At 33.3% G+C, this 17,607-nt stretch overlaps 3 protein-coding genes across 4 annotated transcripts; 2 read left to right on the top strand and 1 right to left on the bottom strand.

Annotated features, from left to right (window-relative positions):
- The first annotated feature begins 280 nt into the window (after positions 1–280).
- On the top strand, positions 281–4,172 carry LOC129312124 (60S ribosomal protein L15-1-like). The gene is made up of 4 exons (XM_054954719.1): positions 281–392; positions 2,363–2,529; positions 3,406–3,603; positions 3,684–4,172. The coding sequence occupies exons 1-4, from the start codon at positions 389–391 to the stop codon at positions 3,927–3,929; spliced, it is 615 nt and encodes a 204-aa protein (XP_054810694.1). The 5' UTR covers positions 281–388; the 3' UTR covers positions 3,930–4,172.
- A 4,152-nt stretch (positions 4,173–8,324) lies between these two features.
- LOC129311574 (60S ribosomal protein L15-1-like) lies at positions 8,325–10,348 on the top strand. The gene is made up of 4 exons (XM_054953913.1): positions 8,325–8,455; positions 8,569–8,735; positions 9,420–9,617; positions 9,698–10,348. Exons 1-4 carry the CDS (start codon positions 8,452–8,454, stop codon positions 9,941–9,943), a joined length of 615 nt encoding a protein of 204 aa, XP_054809888.1. The 5' UTR covers positions 8,325–8,451; the 3' UTR covers positions 9,944–10,348.
- Positions 10,349–11,396: 1,048 nt separating this feature from the next.
- Positions 11,397–15,700, bottom strand: LOC129310323 (uncharacterized). Of its 2 annotated transcripts, XR_008593087.1 has the most exons (8): positions 15,372–15,700; positions 14,856–15,026; positions 14,137–14,301; positions 13,897–14,061; positions 13,345–13,479; positions 13,091–13,188; positions 11,865–12,590; positions 11,397–11,784 (listed from the first exon to the last, which is right to left on the bottom strand). XR_008593087.1 is itself a non-coding variant. In XM_054952143.1 (7 exons), exons 1-7 carry the CDS (start codon positions 15,564–15,566, stop codon positions 12,395–12,397), a joined length of 1,125 nt encoding a protein of 374 aa, XP_054808118.1. In that variant the 5' UTR covers positions 15,567–15,700; the 3' UTR covers positions 11,397–12,394. The 2 variants fall into 2 exon arrangements, 1 of the variants encoding a protein (XP_054808118.1); XM_054952143.1 differs by having other exon boundaries at positions 11,397–12,590.
- Between the last annotated feature and the right edge of the window lie 1,907 nt (positions 15,701–17,607).

Here is a 17,607-nt window from a genome sequence, read left to right as displayed (position 1 = left end):
ATCTTATATAAAATTGAAGAACTAAAGATATATTTTAGATTTATTTTAGAAAAGAGGCAAGATAACTGCCAAGTAATATAAAAATAAATCTAAAATTGTATATAAAAGTACAACGTAATTTATTTTTTGGTAGATAAATATAAATTAATTTTTTTGGTAATCAAATCTAAAGTAATTTAATTACAAAAACACTCATAAGCTAACAAGTAATAGACCCCCCGAAGATTTATCAGACCCTAATAAGTATAATGAGAACTACCCGGCCCAATCCAATTTCTTTCGGACTAAGGCCCAATTTAACTCCGGCCTATTTAGCATATGGATATCGTTGTCATCAAAACCCTAATTCTCATTTTGGAATTGGTTCGTCGCCGTTCACTTTGCTCCGATGGGTACGGCTTCCCTGGTCTGATCTTTTGTTTTACATTTTTGTTGGACCAATCTGTTGGTTGTGACTTGGGAATGCGAACGGCTGCTGATCTTCTGATTTTCTCTACTGCTTTGTTAATCCTTATTGATTTTGTCTCTGCTTGAGTGCGGCATATTTTATTTTTCTACTTCACTTGATTCACGCTTTTATTTTTGGCGGAGGCTTGAAGTGCTGCTGTTTGTTTCATTATTTCGTTTGGTTAAAAGTTCGCTCGTTTGCATTAATTTGACTTCTTTTTTTATATGGGATTTTCTGCATTGAATTTTGTTTTGTTGGATTTGTTATAGCATGCTGTATTTCGTTCGAGTTTTTCTTAACTTCGTTCAGGAGTTGATGTACTAGGATTTTACATTGCATTTGAGATAAAATCTATTTTTTAAAAAAAAAAATTATCCGGCAACATATTGCTGAGAAAACGTAGAAAATGAAAGTTTGTTTTGGAGATAGTATATCAGGAACGATGAAAATTTGGTACCTTTTTTCAAGAGTTGAGGGAATTATGGATTAGTATGCAATATCCAAGTCTTTCCATGACCTTGTTCTTGTTCTAACTAATCCGGAATCAAATATTATGAAAGATTAAAGATCTAATTTTGATTATTGTACGGAGATTACCAATAATTATGAAAATTTGATGAAATTTTCTAAATATATGTAATTAAATCAAAAGATATTACATTAAATCTGAAACCTAACAGAAAAAAATGTTTTCGAATATAAAAAATATTTGTTATAATAAGAGTGAGTTTATTTTCTCTGTTGTTTGTTCTGTTAAAAGATCTTCTCATCTTCTGCTCTAGCCATAACTACATTATGTATTATAGAATACATCAATAAACTGTTAAATTATTAATATATATATATATATATAATATAAAATTATCCCCATACATGCAAGGCCTTAGGAAGCCTAATTAATAGTACCCTCAGCGTTAAGAGGTAAAGAGCTGCCCCGTCTATACCCAGCCCAATCAATCTACAAGACCTCTTACTTCATCTATGGTTGTCTCAAAAACCCTAGAATCCTAACCCTCATTACAGAATCGAGCGTCGTGTTTTACCTAGCTCCTGATGGTTACGGCTTATTTCTCCTCCTGTTTCTTTTGTTTTATTTTCTTGTTGGATTAAGGCATTGGTTGTGAATCCCAAGGGATGCTGATCTTCCTCACTGCTTTGTTCATGGTTTTTATTTCATTTCTTGCTTGAGTGCAGCAATACTATTTTGTCTACTTGATTTTGTTCATGCTCTGATTACTTCTTATTGGATCAAAATGATTTTTTCTTATATATATAATGTAATTTCGCCAGCTAAACAACATTTCCTGATTACAATGCTCGCTTCCTCTTTTTCCCCCCTTATGATTCAATATGGTTATGTAGGGTTATAGCAATCTTCATTTGGTTGGAGTTGCTTCTCATGGCTTCTTTTTTCAGTTGATTTACTTGATTTTTTGTAGTTCTCGAGATGAATTCTTCTTATGAGTGCTTAAATAAAAATTTGTGCATGCACCTTGATGCTGAGAACTAGTAGATAGTGATGATTTGTTCTGGAGAGTATCAACAGCTATAACATTTTTACGTAATTTTACCATCCGCATGTAAACTATGTCAGCAACCTTCCATTGTCCATGTGACTAGGCCAAACCAATGAAATTCTGGTGGCTGGATTACCTTTTCTTTGATAGTTGACATAATGATGGATCAGTAAACAATGCCCAAGTCTTTCCTTGGCCTTGTGATGAATTCATATGAACTTTGTCCTTGGAAAGTTGATGTTTGATTATTAGGTTTGATTATTAGGTGACATAGGATATTATTATAAAGTTTGGTTGTTTTGTTAAAAAAAAAAATGCGGTGACTGGTGGAAGTCAAAGAAATGTAATACTTGATTTTTATTTTTATTTTTTTACTTTTTACTTTTGGTGGCTATAGGTGCCTACAAGTATGTCTCAGAGCTTTGGCGTAAGAAACAGTCAGATGTCATGAAATTCCTGCAGAGGGTGAGGTGCTGGGAGTATCGTCAGCAACCTTCCATTGTCCGTGTGACTAGGCCTACTCGTCCTGACAAGGCACGTCGCCTGGGTTACAAAGCTAAACAGGTAATAAACTGTCTGTTTGGTTGAAATGATTTATATTGTTTGTCTTATAAATTTTCCTGTCTTGTCTGATATCCATGTTAACATTGAGTTCAAATGTTGCACAGTGAGTGTTTGATTTGGTTACAAAACTAATCCCAACCAATTTATAGAAACAAAACCAACTTAAAGTCATCAAACCCTAAAGCAAGTTTTAGAATGAGAGAACCTTTTGACTGGGCCAAAGGTTCAGTTCAGTTTAAACAGAACTAAATCAGCATTGTAAATACGAGTATATGTTTGTAAATATTACAATTTTGTTTCCAGCATGGCATTTAGTGAATATCTTTATTCTCTTTTGCATATTCTAGACCCAAGGAAATACATTTATGAAATTTAATGAAGTAATTTCAACCTTCCTCTCGGGAAGCCCTCAGTATCCTTCAACTCTTGGGTTCTGTTTTTTTTTTTTTTGCTCCCTTGTATAATGTGAGCCTTCAGGATTTTCATGAAGCCATATGAATGTTGCCCAATGGAATGAGCTAATTTATGTAGGGTTTAATATGTATGATAAGGAGCTGGTTCAGCGGCACCTTGATGCAGATGCATTATTGCATATGTACAGTGATTGGATGTCTTCTGAGACCAGCTATAATGAAGCTAACAGTCAGATGATCTGACCAAGCAAATTGTCCTTCTATCAATTTTGCTTTTGTCTCCATCTGACACATCTTATTCTGTCATTTTAACAAAGTTTTCTATATTTCCCATTCCTGTATTTTTAAAAATATTTTGTTACGTAATAACTATGAATATGAATGGTGTTAAATCTCTATAGTTTTTAAGGCTTTTTGCTTCAATTTTATGATCTAGTAAGGTTTAATATTACAATACTTGCAGGGATATGTGATTTACCGTGTTCGAGTTCGGAGGGGTGGCAGAAAGAGACCAGTTCCCAAGGGTATTGTATATGGGAAGCCCACAAATCAAGGTGTCACCCAACTGAAATTTCAGAGGAGCAAGAGGTCAGTAGCTGAGGAGCGAGCTGGACGGAAGCTGGGGGGCCTCAGGGTCCTCAATTCTTACTGGGTGAACGAGGTTAGTGAATACTTGTTCTGAATTTGAAACTTGGTTCTTAACGACTCACCACTTGTTCTAACGGTACATTGCCGGTGCAGGACTCGACGTATAAATACTTCGAGATAATCCTGGTCGATGTTGCTCACAATGCTGTCAGAAATGACCCAAGGATCAACTGGTTGTGCAATCCTGTCCACAAACACAGGGAACTGCGTGGCCTCACTTCTGCTGGCAAGAAATACAGAGGCCTCCGTGGCAGAGGGCATCTCTACCACAAAGCTCGACCATCCCGCAGGGCTACCTGGAAGAGAAACAATACTCTTTCCCTTCGTCGCTATCGCTGATCTCACTATAACTACTTTGCATCTTCATTTTTCTGAATTTGTCATTTATAAGTTGGAAATTCTATTTGCTTGAAATGTGTTGTAGTATTGGCGAAATATACTTCACTAGGGAATTTCTAAGATACCGGTTCTTTTCCAGATCGCTTGGTATCATGGGTGGGTTTGTTATTTTTCAATGATTGCTGGGAGCTAGAAAATTTTTGTTCTTTCAATGAAAGCTAATCATCCATATGTTATCTCCCACATTTATTTCTTAGCTAAAAATTGAAATATTAAAGAAGGCTATGTAATATTTTTTGTCAGCATGATGGCATGGTCAAAATTTTTATCTAGGCAATTCCTTCGTTGTTACATCCTTTTATATAAAATAATAATAATAGTGATTAATGAAATAGTGCCAAATAAGTGATTTGTATTATATTCTGAAGTGAAAGAAGGAAGAAAAAAAATAGAGTCAAAATTTATTGTAAAATTAAGAAACACGTGTTTTGAATAGCACAAAATAGTACTTTTTTTATTTTAAATTATAAAATATTTTTTAAATAAAATTTTATATATCAATAAAACTTATTAAATATATTTTATAATTTTATTTTTAAAAAAATATAAATTTTTAAAATATCTTTCATTTAATATTTTATTAATAAAAGAATATTGAAGAAGGAATATATAGAAAAAGTAATATTAAAAAAGTATAATTAATGAAATTTTATTTTTTTTAAGTGTCTTTATATTTTGAAATGTTGAATTTTTTTAAAAAAATATCTTATAATTTAATATAGAGGGAGTATATCTTTATTGTTTATGCATGATGCTTTTTATTTATTTATTTATTGAATAAAAACTGAAGCTTCGTTCCAATCAAGGAGTTACAACAACCTAGTGAAAACGAAGATAAAACCAATCACTACAAGGAAACAAGTACATCATTCATCATACTCCATGTATAAGCAAAGATGGAATATGATCAAAGATCCAAAAAGCATTCACTAAAGTACGACCGAACCTAACTGATCTATCAGCGAAAGTATTAGTCTCTGTACTGTGGAGAACATTTATAATTATGAAGTATTTTCAGTCACAATAATTTACTGTGGAGAACATTTATAATCACGAGAATGTGGTAGATTTTTTAAGTATTGAATGATGTTAAGATTGACATGAAAATAGTTTTCTTTTCTTTTTTTCTCATTGAAGATATCTTAAACTCAACGAGCTGTGAAATTGATTACATGCATTGTAGGGTTTTACTGTGTTTAATAATATTTCACCTATTATAGTGTTTTGAGAACTAGATTTCTTTTTTGATTGCCCATTCAGTTTCTAGAGCTTCGCCTTGACTAATCCGAATTCCACCTGAGTCCTGCACGTAGCTATATGGTGGGGGAGTATCTTAGCAAAAATTTTTAACATACACCATATTCGAACTAGGAATCATGCTTAAGTAAAATTGAATCACTTATCACTTGGACAAAACCCCATTGGTTGGACTTGAATAGTTAAAATGCTATTTCATATTTCATATTTCATATAAGAGTGGCATAGTTCAACTCATTAATCCATTTTAAAGATTGGCCCGTTTTGACCCTGATAGTTTTGACTGATCGAAATTAACTTGGAATTGGCATTATATAAATGAAAGTAAAAGGATAATTGAAATCTTATTTGTTTTAGCTTTTAAAAGAACAAAGAAGGTAAATATATACTTTCTTCGTTTAAAAATATAAGAAATTTTTAATTAAATCTCATCTTTAATAAAGTAGTTACTTACTTTCAAACTAACCCTGTCTTTTTATATTTATCCCTATTAAACACCCTATAATAAATATAAAGTCATTATCAATAGGGGCACTTTTGAAAAAAATAATTATACCTCAAAAGATTAAAAATGCCTTACATTTTTAAACATTTAACTCCTCAAAAAATGCCTTATATTTTTTAATAGAGTATATATATATATATATGAAAAATGAGAAAAATAAAATTTAATATGTCATGACTTAATAATATTCAATTGAGAATAATATTGTTAGTATTTTTAATATTTAATTATATACTTCCTCTATCTTTATATATAAGATGTTTTTAATTAAATTTAGCACATCAATAAATATTTATTATTTATTTAGTTGAAATCTCATAAAATTACAATAATTTTTCAGTTTTACTTTTAAAAATGTCACAGTTAATATCATCATGGTGGTGGTGGGTGAAGCGCATAATTAATACCCTCTCTATTAAAAAATATAAGACATTTTTAATTGAATTTTACTTTTCAATAAAGTAATTACTTACTTTCAAACTAACCCTATTTTTTCATATTAACCCCTATTAAATACCCTATAATAAACATAAAGTTATTATCAATAGGGGCACTTTTGAAAAAAAGGCAATGATTACATCTTAAATGACTAAAAATATCTTACATTTTTAAACATCCAATTCCTCAAAAATGTCTTACATTTTTAAATGGATAAAGTATCTCTTTCCTTTTTTAAGATGAGAGTAAAATTATTTAATTATTCAAAAATATCATGACATTTTTTATATTTAAGGATAAAATAAATATATAAAAACACCATATATAAATAGGGATAGAAGGGGTGTGTGTGTATGTGTGCACGGGTGCGTGTAAATATTAATTTTTAATATTGTGTCACAAGTTCAACCATCAACTAATTAGTTAAATTATGAGAATTATGATCCATTGAGCTTTCTAATTCATTGTCTGGGATTTTTAAAATATTGGTCTGTTGTCTAATTTTTTTTCCTTTTCGCCAAATATTGTTCATCTTTCGAATGACCTTCAGCTATAAGTGCAACATGTAATATTGAAGGTAAAGAAAAAACTACAATATATATAATAATACAGACTCCTATGGATAAATTTTAAAATAAAAAATAATTATATAAATATTAAAATGAGTGCAACCTCAAGAAGCCTAATGAAAAGTAGAGGTATTTAGTTTGTACCTGTTTTGATTAGTTTGATTTCATTCCGATCATATCGAGAGGGTCTCATCTTGACCTGAAAATAATAGAGGTAGGACTTTTTGGGACGAGACAAGAAAGTTGTTTGGGATAGGACGGGATACAGGATTACTCTTGAAACGTCCTGTTGCGTCCTAAATATTATGTTTTTTTTATATATATATATATATATTATTTTTTATTTCAAAAATATACATTAAATACATTAAATATATTAATACAATTTATACTTATATTAATTATATTAATTATAATTTCAATACATGTAATTCTTATTTAAAATTAAAAATTTTTATATTGATAAGTTTCATAACAAAGTAAACAGGACGATATGTTTCTTTATAATATGTTAATTATATTAATACAATTTATTTCTATATCTGTATATTTAATGACTTTTATTTATATTATATTTTTTGCTCTATTTTTAAAAGAGTAATTAGCTTAATACATCTTAACTAAAGTAGAAGAACAATAATTTGATATTGTATTTGGCTCGCCTGTTATTGTTGCTGTTATAATTTAGAGATCACTTGTTACTACTATTATAATGTGTTATATACTTGTAATTGTGATTGATATAATTCAATAATTAACTTTAAATTATTGTGATTTATAGACTTATGTTGTTTTGATTTTAACTTAATGAATTATATGATTAAAATTTTAATAAATATTATTATCCAAATTTTTTTTCAATATTGTTTGATTTATTGGGATGGTGGGACATTTCAATTTTGTCTTGGTCCCATCCTAATTTCTAATGAAATGAAATAACTTTTAGGATGAGATGAGATATAAGACAAAAATTTAAACTTAATTTTTTTTTAAATAAAACACAGGGTAGGAATGTTTCGATCCGCCATATAAACACCCCTGATGAAAAGTACCACACTCGTAAGGCATCACGAGACGTAGCAAATAGAGGGTCCAATTTGGATGTGGTCATCGTTATGATGCTGGATCATTCAATTTTTATTTAATATTTACTAAAATGAAAATTTATAAATTTATAAATTTTTTTAGTAAATATTTTATCATAAAGTAAGACAGTATAAATTTAATTTAAATAATTTAATTTAATATTAAAATTTTATATATTAACTATTTACATGTGCTCTGCAGAATCTATTTTTAATATTATAATTTTTATAAAATGTTATTTAAAAATTAAAATATATAATCTTCTAAATGGATTTTTTAAAAAAATTACTAGTTAAAAATTTTGTAAAATACATCTGAATAATCACTATATAAAAATATAAAATTAAACCCTACAAATTAAATATGAACCCTATTAGATATAAAAATATTTTTTAAAATTTTTATTTTAAACATATAAAATTAATTTTTTAAATATGGAACATGAGATTTGAGATTTCTTCACATGATGAGCAGCGAAGAGAAATCCCCATGTCCGCCCGGCCCAATCTATCTCCACGACTGCTATTTATTTAACGTACGGTTGTCCCAAAGCCCTAACTCTACTGGATTATTGAGCGGCGGCGTCGTCGGGGTTCACCTTGCTTCGATGGGTATGGCCTGCTTCTGTTGCGCTTTTGTTTTTATTTATTTTTCTTGGATCAATCCATTGATGTGAAGGCGAAGAAAAGCTGATCTTCTTTACTCCTTTTGTTCTTGGATATAGGTGCCTACAAGTATGTATCGGAGCTTTGGCGCAAGAAACAGTCTGATGTCATGAAGTTCTTGCAGAGGGTGAGGTGCTGGGAGTATCGGCAGCAACCTTCCATTGTTCGTGTGACAAGGCCTACTCGTCCTGACAAGGCACGTCGCTTGGGCTACAAAGCTAAGCAGGTAATGAACAGTCTACTTTGTGAAAATGATTTGCAATGTCTTATTGTCTGGTGCCTTTTTCGAATGAGTATCCGGTTCATACATTACACAAGGAGGGTGCACACTAAAATTGGTGAAAAATCTAAAATAAAATTGTCGAAATCGGCTTGTAGGATGTGTTAAGCTATTTGTTTGATTTGGCTTTTAGGATGTGTGCTGCAATTGAATGCAGTGTTAATTTTCTTGTGGCAACCCCTTGATTGCGAGTTTTTAGGAGTAAATTAGATGTTTCCAAATTCCCATCCGTTATCCGAGGAGTGTTGTGTTCTCTGTGCTGTAAGCCCTCAGGTTCTCATGAAACCCTATAAATGTTGCACAATTGGGGTATATCTGGATAAGATGCTGGTTCAGCAGCGATTCATTGCATATGTATAATGATTGGCCATTTCCTGAGACCAGCGATATTCAAGCTAACCGTCAGATCATCTGACCAAGTGAATTGTCCTCTTATCAATTTTTCTTTTGTCTCGATCTGACACATCTTATTCTGTCATTTTAATCAAGTGTGTTTTACCTGTATTCAAGGATTATTTAATTCTGTGTTTTGTTTACTTTTTTTGGGGAAAAAAAAAGGAAATCATTTTCTTCTGCACTCTGTGCTTCAATTGTATGTTCTAGTAATGCTTAAGATTACAATATTTGCAGGGTTATGTGATTTACCGTGTTCGTGTTCGGAGGGGTGGCCGGAAGAGACCAGTTCCCAAAGGTATTGTATATGGGAAGCCCACAAATCAAGGTGTCACCCAACTGAAATTTCAGAGGAGCAAGAGGTCAGTAGCTGAGGAGCGAGCTGGACGGAAGCTGGGGGGCCTCAGGGTCCTCAATTCTTACTGGGTGAACGAGGTTAGTGAATACTTGTTCTGAATTTGAAACTTGGTTCTTAACGACTCACCACTTGTTCTAACGGTACATTGCCGGTGCAGGACTCGACGTATAAATACTTCGAGATCATCCTGGTCGATGTTGCTCACAATGCTGTCAGAAATGACCCAAGGATCAACTGGTTGTGCAATCCTGTCCACAAACACAGGGAACTGCGTGGCCTCACTTCTGCTGGCAAGAAATACAGAGGCCTCCGTGGCAGAGGACACCTCTATCATAAAGCTCGACCATCCCGCAGGGCTACCTGGAAGAGGAACAATACTCTTTCCCTGCGTCGCTACCGATGATCTTGCTAGAGTTAGTTTGGGGCTTCATTTTTCCGAATATATTGTTGGGTACATGGTAGTTTTTTATGAATTGAAATTTTCCTGCACGAATCGTTTAGTATAAAATCTAACTAATTAATGAGTGCCAAAGATCAAAGGTCCCTTGGGATTAATTCCATAATTTTTTTTCCAGTAATATTTACTGGAAAATATATTGCTGTATATATGTATATATATATTTACTCCGTCTGTTGGGACGGCTAGGTTTGTGCAAGAAGTAATTGGCAGGTTATCATTGTGTTAAGGAACGAATCCCCTCATTTGTTAGATTCATAGTGAGGATAGTTCGATTGGTGAGTCGTGACTGTTTCCTTCTCCGTTCCCTTTGTTTGGCGGGGGAAAATTCGTTATGATCAACTTCACTTATATTGGGCTCGAACATTTATTTTGGGTTATGTTAATGATGTTTGGTTATTCCATGCAGAATTTCAAAATTGCATTTACAATGCCGATCTTACAAACTGATATGTTCGGCTGGACTCTTCGAAATGTATTTTCGGCAGCCAAACTAGCATATAGCATTAGTAAAAATTGCGTTTTAACGGAAACGAAAAATCACGTGTTTGGTTTCTAAACAGTAAAAGATTCGCATCTTCAACTGATTTATTTTTACAGCAAGTGTGTTTGGCTCGTAATTTGACCAGGGTTCATTTGTCACAAGTCTACATGTCAAAAGTTAGTTTAATAGAAGTTAATTATAATATGGGAAGGGAGGATTGTATGTGAAAGATGATGGTATGGGAAGAAGAGGTTGCCACGTGACTATTGTGTACATCTCTCAAAAGCCGAAAGCAACTCACAGTAGTTTCTTCAAATGAATATTTGAGCCATAAATCCGAAGTTCCCAACGAAAACTAGCCTTACATTCCATTGAATTACCAAGGTAGCTTGCAGTTGAACCAAAGGAGCATTAGATTTCACTTTTCCCGGATCAAAATTAACCAAAACAATGATATTCCTGACCAGTTTAACGCCATTTGAGTTACACAACAACTTCAATAATCTGCAAAAATCTGGCCTAGTTAAGAGTACAAATCTTTTCCTGAAATTTTAAGTCACGGAAGTCCGTGTGTAAAAGTGGGACTCATTTTTAATTTTTTTATTCAGTCCCCCCCCCCCCAAAAAAAAAAAAAAATTCCTTCGTTCCTCAATCAGTCAATTACGTTGAGTATCTTTCTAAATATTATTTGAAGCAATCAACCAAGCCAAGAACAATTAAACAACTCAATCAATTCATTTGATTCATAAACCCAGAATCCAATCCTCAATAATTGACTCTCAAACCCAAAAACTAGGCAAGCACATCAATAAACTCCTCCATGGACGACAGAGAGGATCTGAGGTCCGAGGAGCAGGAGTGGGAGAGTGATAGACCAAGAGATAAACAAAAACCAGTGCGATAACCCAAGAGGAATTAGAGCGATAAATTTGGAACTTGATAAATCAGAACTAAAAATCAGTGATACATCACAGCAATAACTCCACAAGTATAAAAAGTGCAAAGGACAACAATAGAGTGATAAATCAAAACTAGATCAATCTTAGCTATTAAAACCATTGAACCTGTGCTGTCGTCGATCAATGAAGAATCTCCATTCTCCTTCGTCTTCAAGCGAAGACGAATTTGAAACTCCTTTCGATTCCCTTAATTCGGACAGTGGATTTGCGAGACTGCTCAAATCCTTGTCAATTGTCACAGATTATGCGTATCGAGTCCCAAGCATGATGCAGAAGCCCAGAGCGACAAATCTAGAACTCAAACAGTGGATTTGCCAAACCCTTCAACTCCTTTCGTCAGAGTTCTGCAAAATTGATTGAGTCTTGGTCATGGTGGAGAAACCCAGAGCAATCAATCTACAACTGGTCGGAGAAAAGGCTTTACCCTTCCTCAAATCTTGCATCTCTCACAGATCAGTTCTTCACAGTGGGTTTTCCAAGTTCTTCGCCAAATCCCTTCTCTTCCCAACCATTTATGGACGCTCCATTCTCAATCAGCCTCTGTATGGTCCTCACCTCCCCTTTTCTCAATTGGGTCTCCGAAAAAAATTTGAGATTTGTACTTTAACTTAATATAGACCATGATTTGAATTGTCTAAGCACATAGATTTTATGGAGAGTGCACCAAAACATATTGCTCTGGTATAATCACATGAACAGAATATTTGGGAAGACGGTTCTTCCTCAAATTTTCCCAGATATGTTGCATATAATTTTTTTCCACTCTACTATTTTCAATTTACAGAGAACAAATGACGGGAAATAAAGGAGGCTAATAGCTTTTTTTTTTTTTGGGGGGGGGGGGTGTAATAGACCTGTACATTTCTTATGTTGTAGCCAGCCACCAAGGGCCTCCCCATAAAACGACAATAAGGTTAGAAGGGTCAGAGACAAGAGTATTCACCATTCTCATAATTAAAGCTCATCCATAACTTCCTTTATAGTAACAAATCGGCCAAACTCAATGGAAAGCTGCGCTGCAACTCCCATGGCAACAGATATCAGTCCATCTTCGAGATCTACTGCTGGAGCTTTTTGACCTTCAGTCCTAATTGCACTCAAGAAGTTCAGGTGTTCCAGATAACTAGACCCATGGTGCAATCCATCATACCTAAAGGGACAAGAACATTACAGCCAATTATTATTTGATTTATTTTTTTTAGAATAAACGTGGACATATATATATATATATATATAGCTAACCATAGAGGTACAACAAGAAGAGACTAACAAACAGTTTAAATGACTCTAGATACCATTTCATCATTCGCCACTTTATAGCAACAAAGTAGAGGATGATCAAAGACCCAAATTACAAGGTAATTTCAGGCAAGATTATGCCTACAAATAAAGCTCAATGATGACACTTTACAGCCTTATTTTTTCAAAACAAAAATATAAAACTTCAAAAAATGATTTTAATCATTACACTACAATCAATTCAATTCTCTCTCTCCATTTGAAGGGTAGTATTAGAAAAGTATTATTAATGAAATCTAATGTTTGTCAAATTGTCTCATATTTTGGGACAATAAAATATTTCTAAATCTGTCTTATAATTCGGGATGGAAGAAATATATGTTAAGGTGATGATATATTTATAACACCCACCTTATCCTGTGATCCTCAGCTTTCAATGTTTGAACACCATCTCGCCCAGCCTCTCTTGTACCGAACCGAACGATACTCTCAGGAACAAGGGCCTCCCCCTGTTTTGAAGATCGCAAACCAAAGAATGTATCTTCAACTTCCAAGAATTAATGATAGATCCTGTCTTTCAAATAACAAACTGCAACAAAATTTATCAACCTCAATCACGTCTCTAGTACTTGAGTAGTTATCTAGAGTCTGTTTTTTCCCCTTACCTTTCCGACGTCACCCACTACAGATATTTCTTGCTCGTTTTTACTCCCTTCAGCAAACATACAGAGATCAAGCATCCCTCGAGAACCATTGGCAAATTCAACTATAACATATGCATTGTCAATAATATCCGGCACCTGCCCAAAGCAAAATTTTGAATACCAGACAGTATAGAACAACAATGATTAGAGAACCCATGGCAATTACAGATTTTATACAGAAACATGCACCTCTTCCACTGAATATCAACCAAGAAACAGTTTCCTTATTTCAGAATATATTTGGAATAGAATAGACCATAATCTTACATAGCTAAAAGTCATAATCAGCAAGTCAAAAAACTACATTACACTGAAACCTGGGACTGATGATTACACAGGATATCTATGTATATATATATATTTGCCAAACCACAACATATAAATCTGATGGCATTCGTAATCAGTTCAAGCAAAATGATATTCAGTCTCAGCAAAGGACTCAAATAAACCACTACAAAGATTGGTGATTAAGAAGTGGTATTATTGTAACTAAAATTGCTGTATCTAAATTACCTTCCCATCATATACTTCATCCTTGTGATTAACATCAATTGCTCCAGAAGCCATCACACGAACAGGATTTGCACCAGCAAACAGCCTCATCAGATCAAAAAAGTGGCAGCATTTTTCTACCAAAGTGCCCCCTGAGTTCATATTGAATCGATTCCAATTGTTCACCTGGGACATTGATCACTATTTCGGCTTAGTTGCTTCTAGAACCCAAACATATGAATTAAAGTTGTATATTTTGACCTTAACCAAGAAAGGAAACCGGTGCTCCCTGATTGCTACCATTCTGACCCGTCCAACACTTCCTCCCTTGACTATTTCTATCAGTTTTGCAACAGGTGGCATGTATCTATATTCCAGTCCAACTTGTACTAAGATATCTGGTCTCTTTCTAGCAGCATCAACAACCTGATTTAAAAGAAAAAAATAAAATAGAATGCAAGCCATTAGTGGAATACAAAAATATGCAACAAATACATAATTACTGCATCCTAATTTAGAATTATAATAATCAACAGACAAATACGTAATGTTATGTCCCTAGATCCTGCTTGTTGACTAAAGGGAAGGAGATAGAAAAATTTGTGCTATCTTCACCTTTTTAATTATATTAATGTCATGCTGATGTCCTCCTACTCAAGTTTAGCTTTTGCTCAATTTAAACCTATCCTAAAAGATATCACCAGGATCTCTGGCAGCTATTCATTCACAACAAGAAAAACAGTATCTGCCTAGCATTTTTAGCCAAAACGAACTTTGACCCTACTATAACTCAGGCTTCACAAAACAACTTTTAAGGCAATGCCAAAATATAGTTGACATCTCATTGTTGATTTAAAGCACTGAAATGAAGGTGTGACAACAAAATATTTTCTTGGAAGGCGTTTCTTTTGTACTCATTGCAAAGTGATACTAATACAGTAAGCACTAAGTAGACACATTTCCACGTAATGGATACAGACCTCTTTGCAATGCAAGACAGTGGTGCACAATGGCTTTTCTACCAGAACGTGATGTGCTTTGGGATGATTGATGATGTCCATTAAGATTCTGTAATGGGTCATGTTTGGAGTTGATATCACCAAAACGTCACAGAGTGCACTGTCTAACAGCTCCTGGTGCCCTTCGAAAACCTTCCAAATTTACAAGATGAAACACCTTCAAATGCAGTACAAGCAAAAGAAGAACAATTTAAAACGCTTGTCCTAATAATTGTAAATTGATATCAACATATAATATAAAATTTATACGTACCACTCATTAATCATACTCCATACAATTATAATCTTAGCTCGCAAATATTATACGCCCCGCGGAATTTGAAATAAGCAAACTTATGATTGCATAACTACCAATGAAACTACAAATAATCATTGCAACACTCCAATCAAACTATATGAACACCGATAAGAATATTACTAGAAGGAAATGAAATTAAAAAAAGAAAAATCGATGATGGGAAAAGTGAATAATCTTACTTTGAGAGGCCAATTAAAGGACTGAGCTAAATCCAGGGCGTGCTGTTGGGAAGTAACGTGAGGATCGACTATGGCGACAACGACGATGCCTTCGGTGCGAAGATGGTACAAATTGATGAGATGCTCTCTGCCCATCATTCCAACCCCTATGATGCCGTACTTCACCGTACTAGTTTTGTGATCCACAGAATCCATGGATTCTAATTTTGAACCTCAGCACTTCAGCGGCTTCAGCCTTCAGCCCCGTTATCGTTATCTTACTCAGGAGTCAGGGCTCAAGACTCAGGAGAGACATCACGGCATCGTGCTTTTGATTCTTGTTTGTCACCAAAAAAAAAAAAAAAAAGGAAAGAAGAAAAGAAAAGAAAAGCAAAAGAAAAAAAAAAGAAGGTGAATTATTGTAATGATGAGGATACACTAGATTAAACGTGCATTCTTTCACATATTTTAATATTTAGTCGCTCTCCTTTGTAGTATTTAATTCTTATTAAACTTTTAAAATTTCATTCTGTTTGTAGTGTGTGCGCATGCCGAAGGAGCTTGTCCTCAAAAAGTTGATTCACTTGACTGCCGTAATAAATGAGTTTTAGGATTCTTTGCTACAATTTTTTTGAGTTCAAGTGCTTAAAAGTAAAAAAAATAAAAAAAATAAAGATAAAGAAAAATGCAAGACTTGCATGATAAAAGTAGAAATGATATTAACAATAATAAAAGATAAATTATATGAAATAAAAGATAGAAAATTAAAAGAAAAAGCATTAGCACATTGTTATTATTGTTTTATTAAGAGTTGGTGCTTTATTTGCTCACCAGAAAACTCACTACTCTTTACTGAATGCATGGTGCATTTACAACGCTATGTTGAATTTGCTAAAAGATAAAAAGAATCATGCTAGAAAAACTTAAAGTGACACAAGGTCAAGGTTTGAGTTTTGTATTGGATGAGTAGATTTTAGGGTTGAGTTGTTGAAGTGTTCAAAGAGATTATGTTGATCACATATGTGTATGGTGGCTTCCTTTTTATACGTACAAAGTGACAATTATCCCTTGGATCCATGCTCAACTTTTTTAGGGTCACTAATTACAGTTTTCTCCTAAATTTCATTTACTCTTTGGCATTTTTCAAGTGGGGCGCTTGTTCTTCTTTTTAACAAGTAACCATCTATCTTTTAAAAAATTTATGTGAGGTTGGGCTAAAATTATTTTTTTTAGCCCAAATAGTTGGGCTTGAGGTAAACATCACATTTTAACCTAAACAATTGACTCCCGCATATAGATTTGGTTGAGTTTGTCGTTGGCCAAGTTTATATGGATATTTGAATTGTTTTATCCTCTACGCATTCCTGACATATGGAATGTGGAACTTGGGGAGCCATGTAATATTTATCTTGATATTACTAATGTTCACCACACAATTATAACATACAATGGTAATTAGTTGTCATCAATCCCTCCTAAACTTAATGTAATTACAAAAGGGTTAGATCAAGTAAAATGTTAAAATACATTTAAAATATTTAGGATCTCAAAAATCCTTCAAATAAATAGTATGAGCTCAAACTTATTGATATTTAAAATTATGGGAATTATGGTAGACAAAAACAAGCAAAACATGGCAAAATAAGGTTAAAAAAAATGTCATTTTGACACATTCTAGTACATATGCCACGACCCATGGTCCATGCGCCGTGGCATGTGTCATAAAGAGGGCAATTTAGCCTCTGCTCCATGTACCATGGTGCACATGCCTTCGGACATACACCATTTTTGCATTTGATATTTGACTAGAGTGATTTAAATGTCTATGTAAAATTTATTTGATAAGCTAACTAATAGTACAAGTTTTGTTCTAATCCGATACCATATGAAAATTTTAGACATTTGAATGCCTTAAGTGAGATTTTAAAATGATTCTCAAGCATCCAAGTATTAAAAACTTAAAACTTATACCATTAACCTATCTTAAAGTTTAAACCAAGTCCAATGGATCGTTACACACTTGATTAAATAGTAAAACAACCAATAACACATGAGAACTAATATTTGGCCACTCTTGCTTAAGGCTAAATATATGCAACCTATAACATACAATCTTCATTATTATACACAAACACTAATAGCTCACACTTATATATGTATTTTAGCCTTTGTTGCAAGTGTCATAACAAAATTCTCTCTAGACTAAAATGCCCTAAATCTACACTTATTCATGCATTCATATCACCCCTCACATGAC

This window comes from Prosopis cineraria, unplaced genomic scaffold (assembly GCF_029017545.1).
Source record: "Prosopis cineraria cultivar Desert tree isolate PC_DT_omini unplaced genomic scaffold, ASM2901754v1 PC5, whole genome shotgun sequence".
Lineage (NCBI taxonomy): Eukaryota > Viridiplantae > Streptophyta > Magnoliopsida > Fabales > Fabaceae > Prosopis > Prosopis cineraria.
This window is presented reverse-complemented; position numbering and strand designations above follow the sequence as displayed.

Coding starts and splice junctions, on each gene's coding strand:
- LOC129310323 (XM_054952143.1), bottom strand. CDS start 15,566: ATGGATTCTGTGGATCACAAAACTAGTACGGTGAAGTACGGCATCATA. Junction 14,302..14,855: donor CTGTCTTGCATTGCAAAGAG/GTCTGTATCCAT, acceptor CTTTTAAATCAG/GTTGTTGATGCTGCTAGAAA. Junction 12,591..13,090: donor GCTGAGGATCACAGGATAAG/GTGGGTGTTATA, acceptor TTGTCCCTTTAG/GTATGATGGATTGCACCATG.
- LOC129312124 (XM_054954719.1), top strand. Junction 2,530..3,405: donor TGGGTTACAAAGCTAAACAG/GTAATAAACTGT, acceptor CAATACTTGCAG/GGATATGTGATTTACCGTGT. Junction 3,604..3,683: donor ATTCTTACTGGGTGAACGAG/GTTAGTGAATAC, acceptor TTGCCGGTGCAG/GACTCGACGTATAAATACTT.
- LOC129311574 (XM_054953913.1), top strand. Junction 8,736..9,419: donor TGGGCTACAAAGCTAAGCAG/GTAATGAACAGT, acceptor CAATATTTGCAG/GGTTATGTGATTTACCGTGT. Junction 9,618..9,697: donor ATTCTTACTGGGTGAACGAG/GTTAGTGAATAC, acceptor TTGCCGGTGCAG/GACTCGACGTATAAATACTT.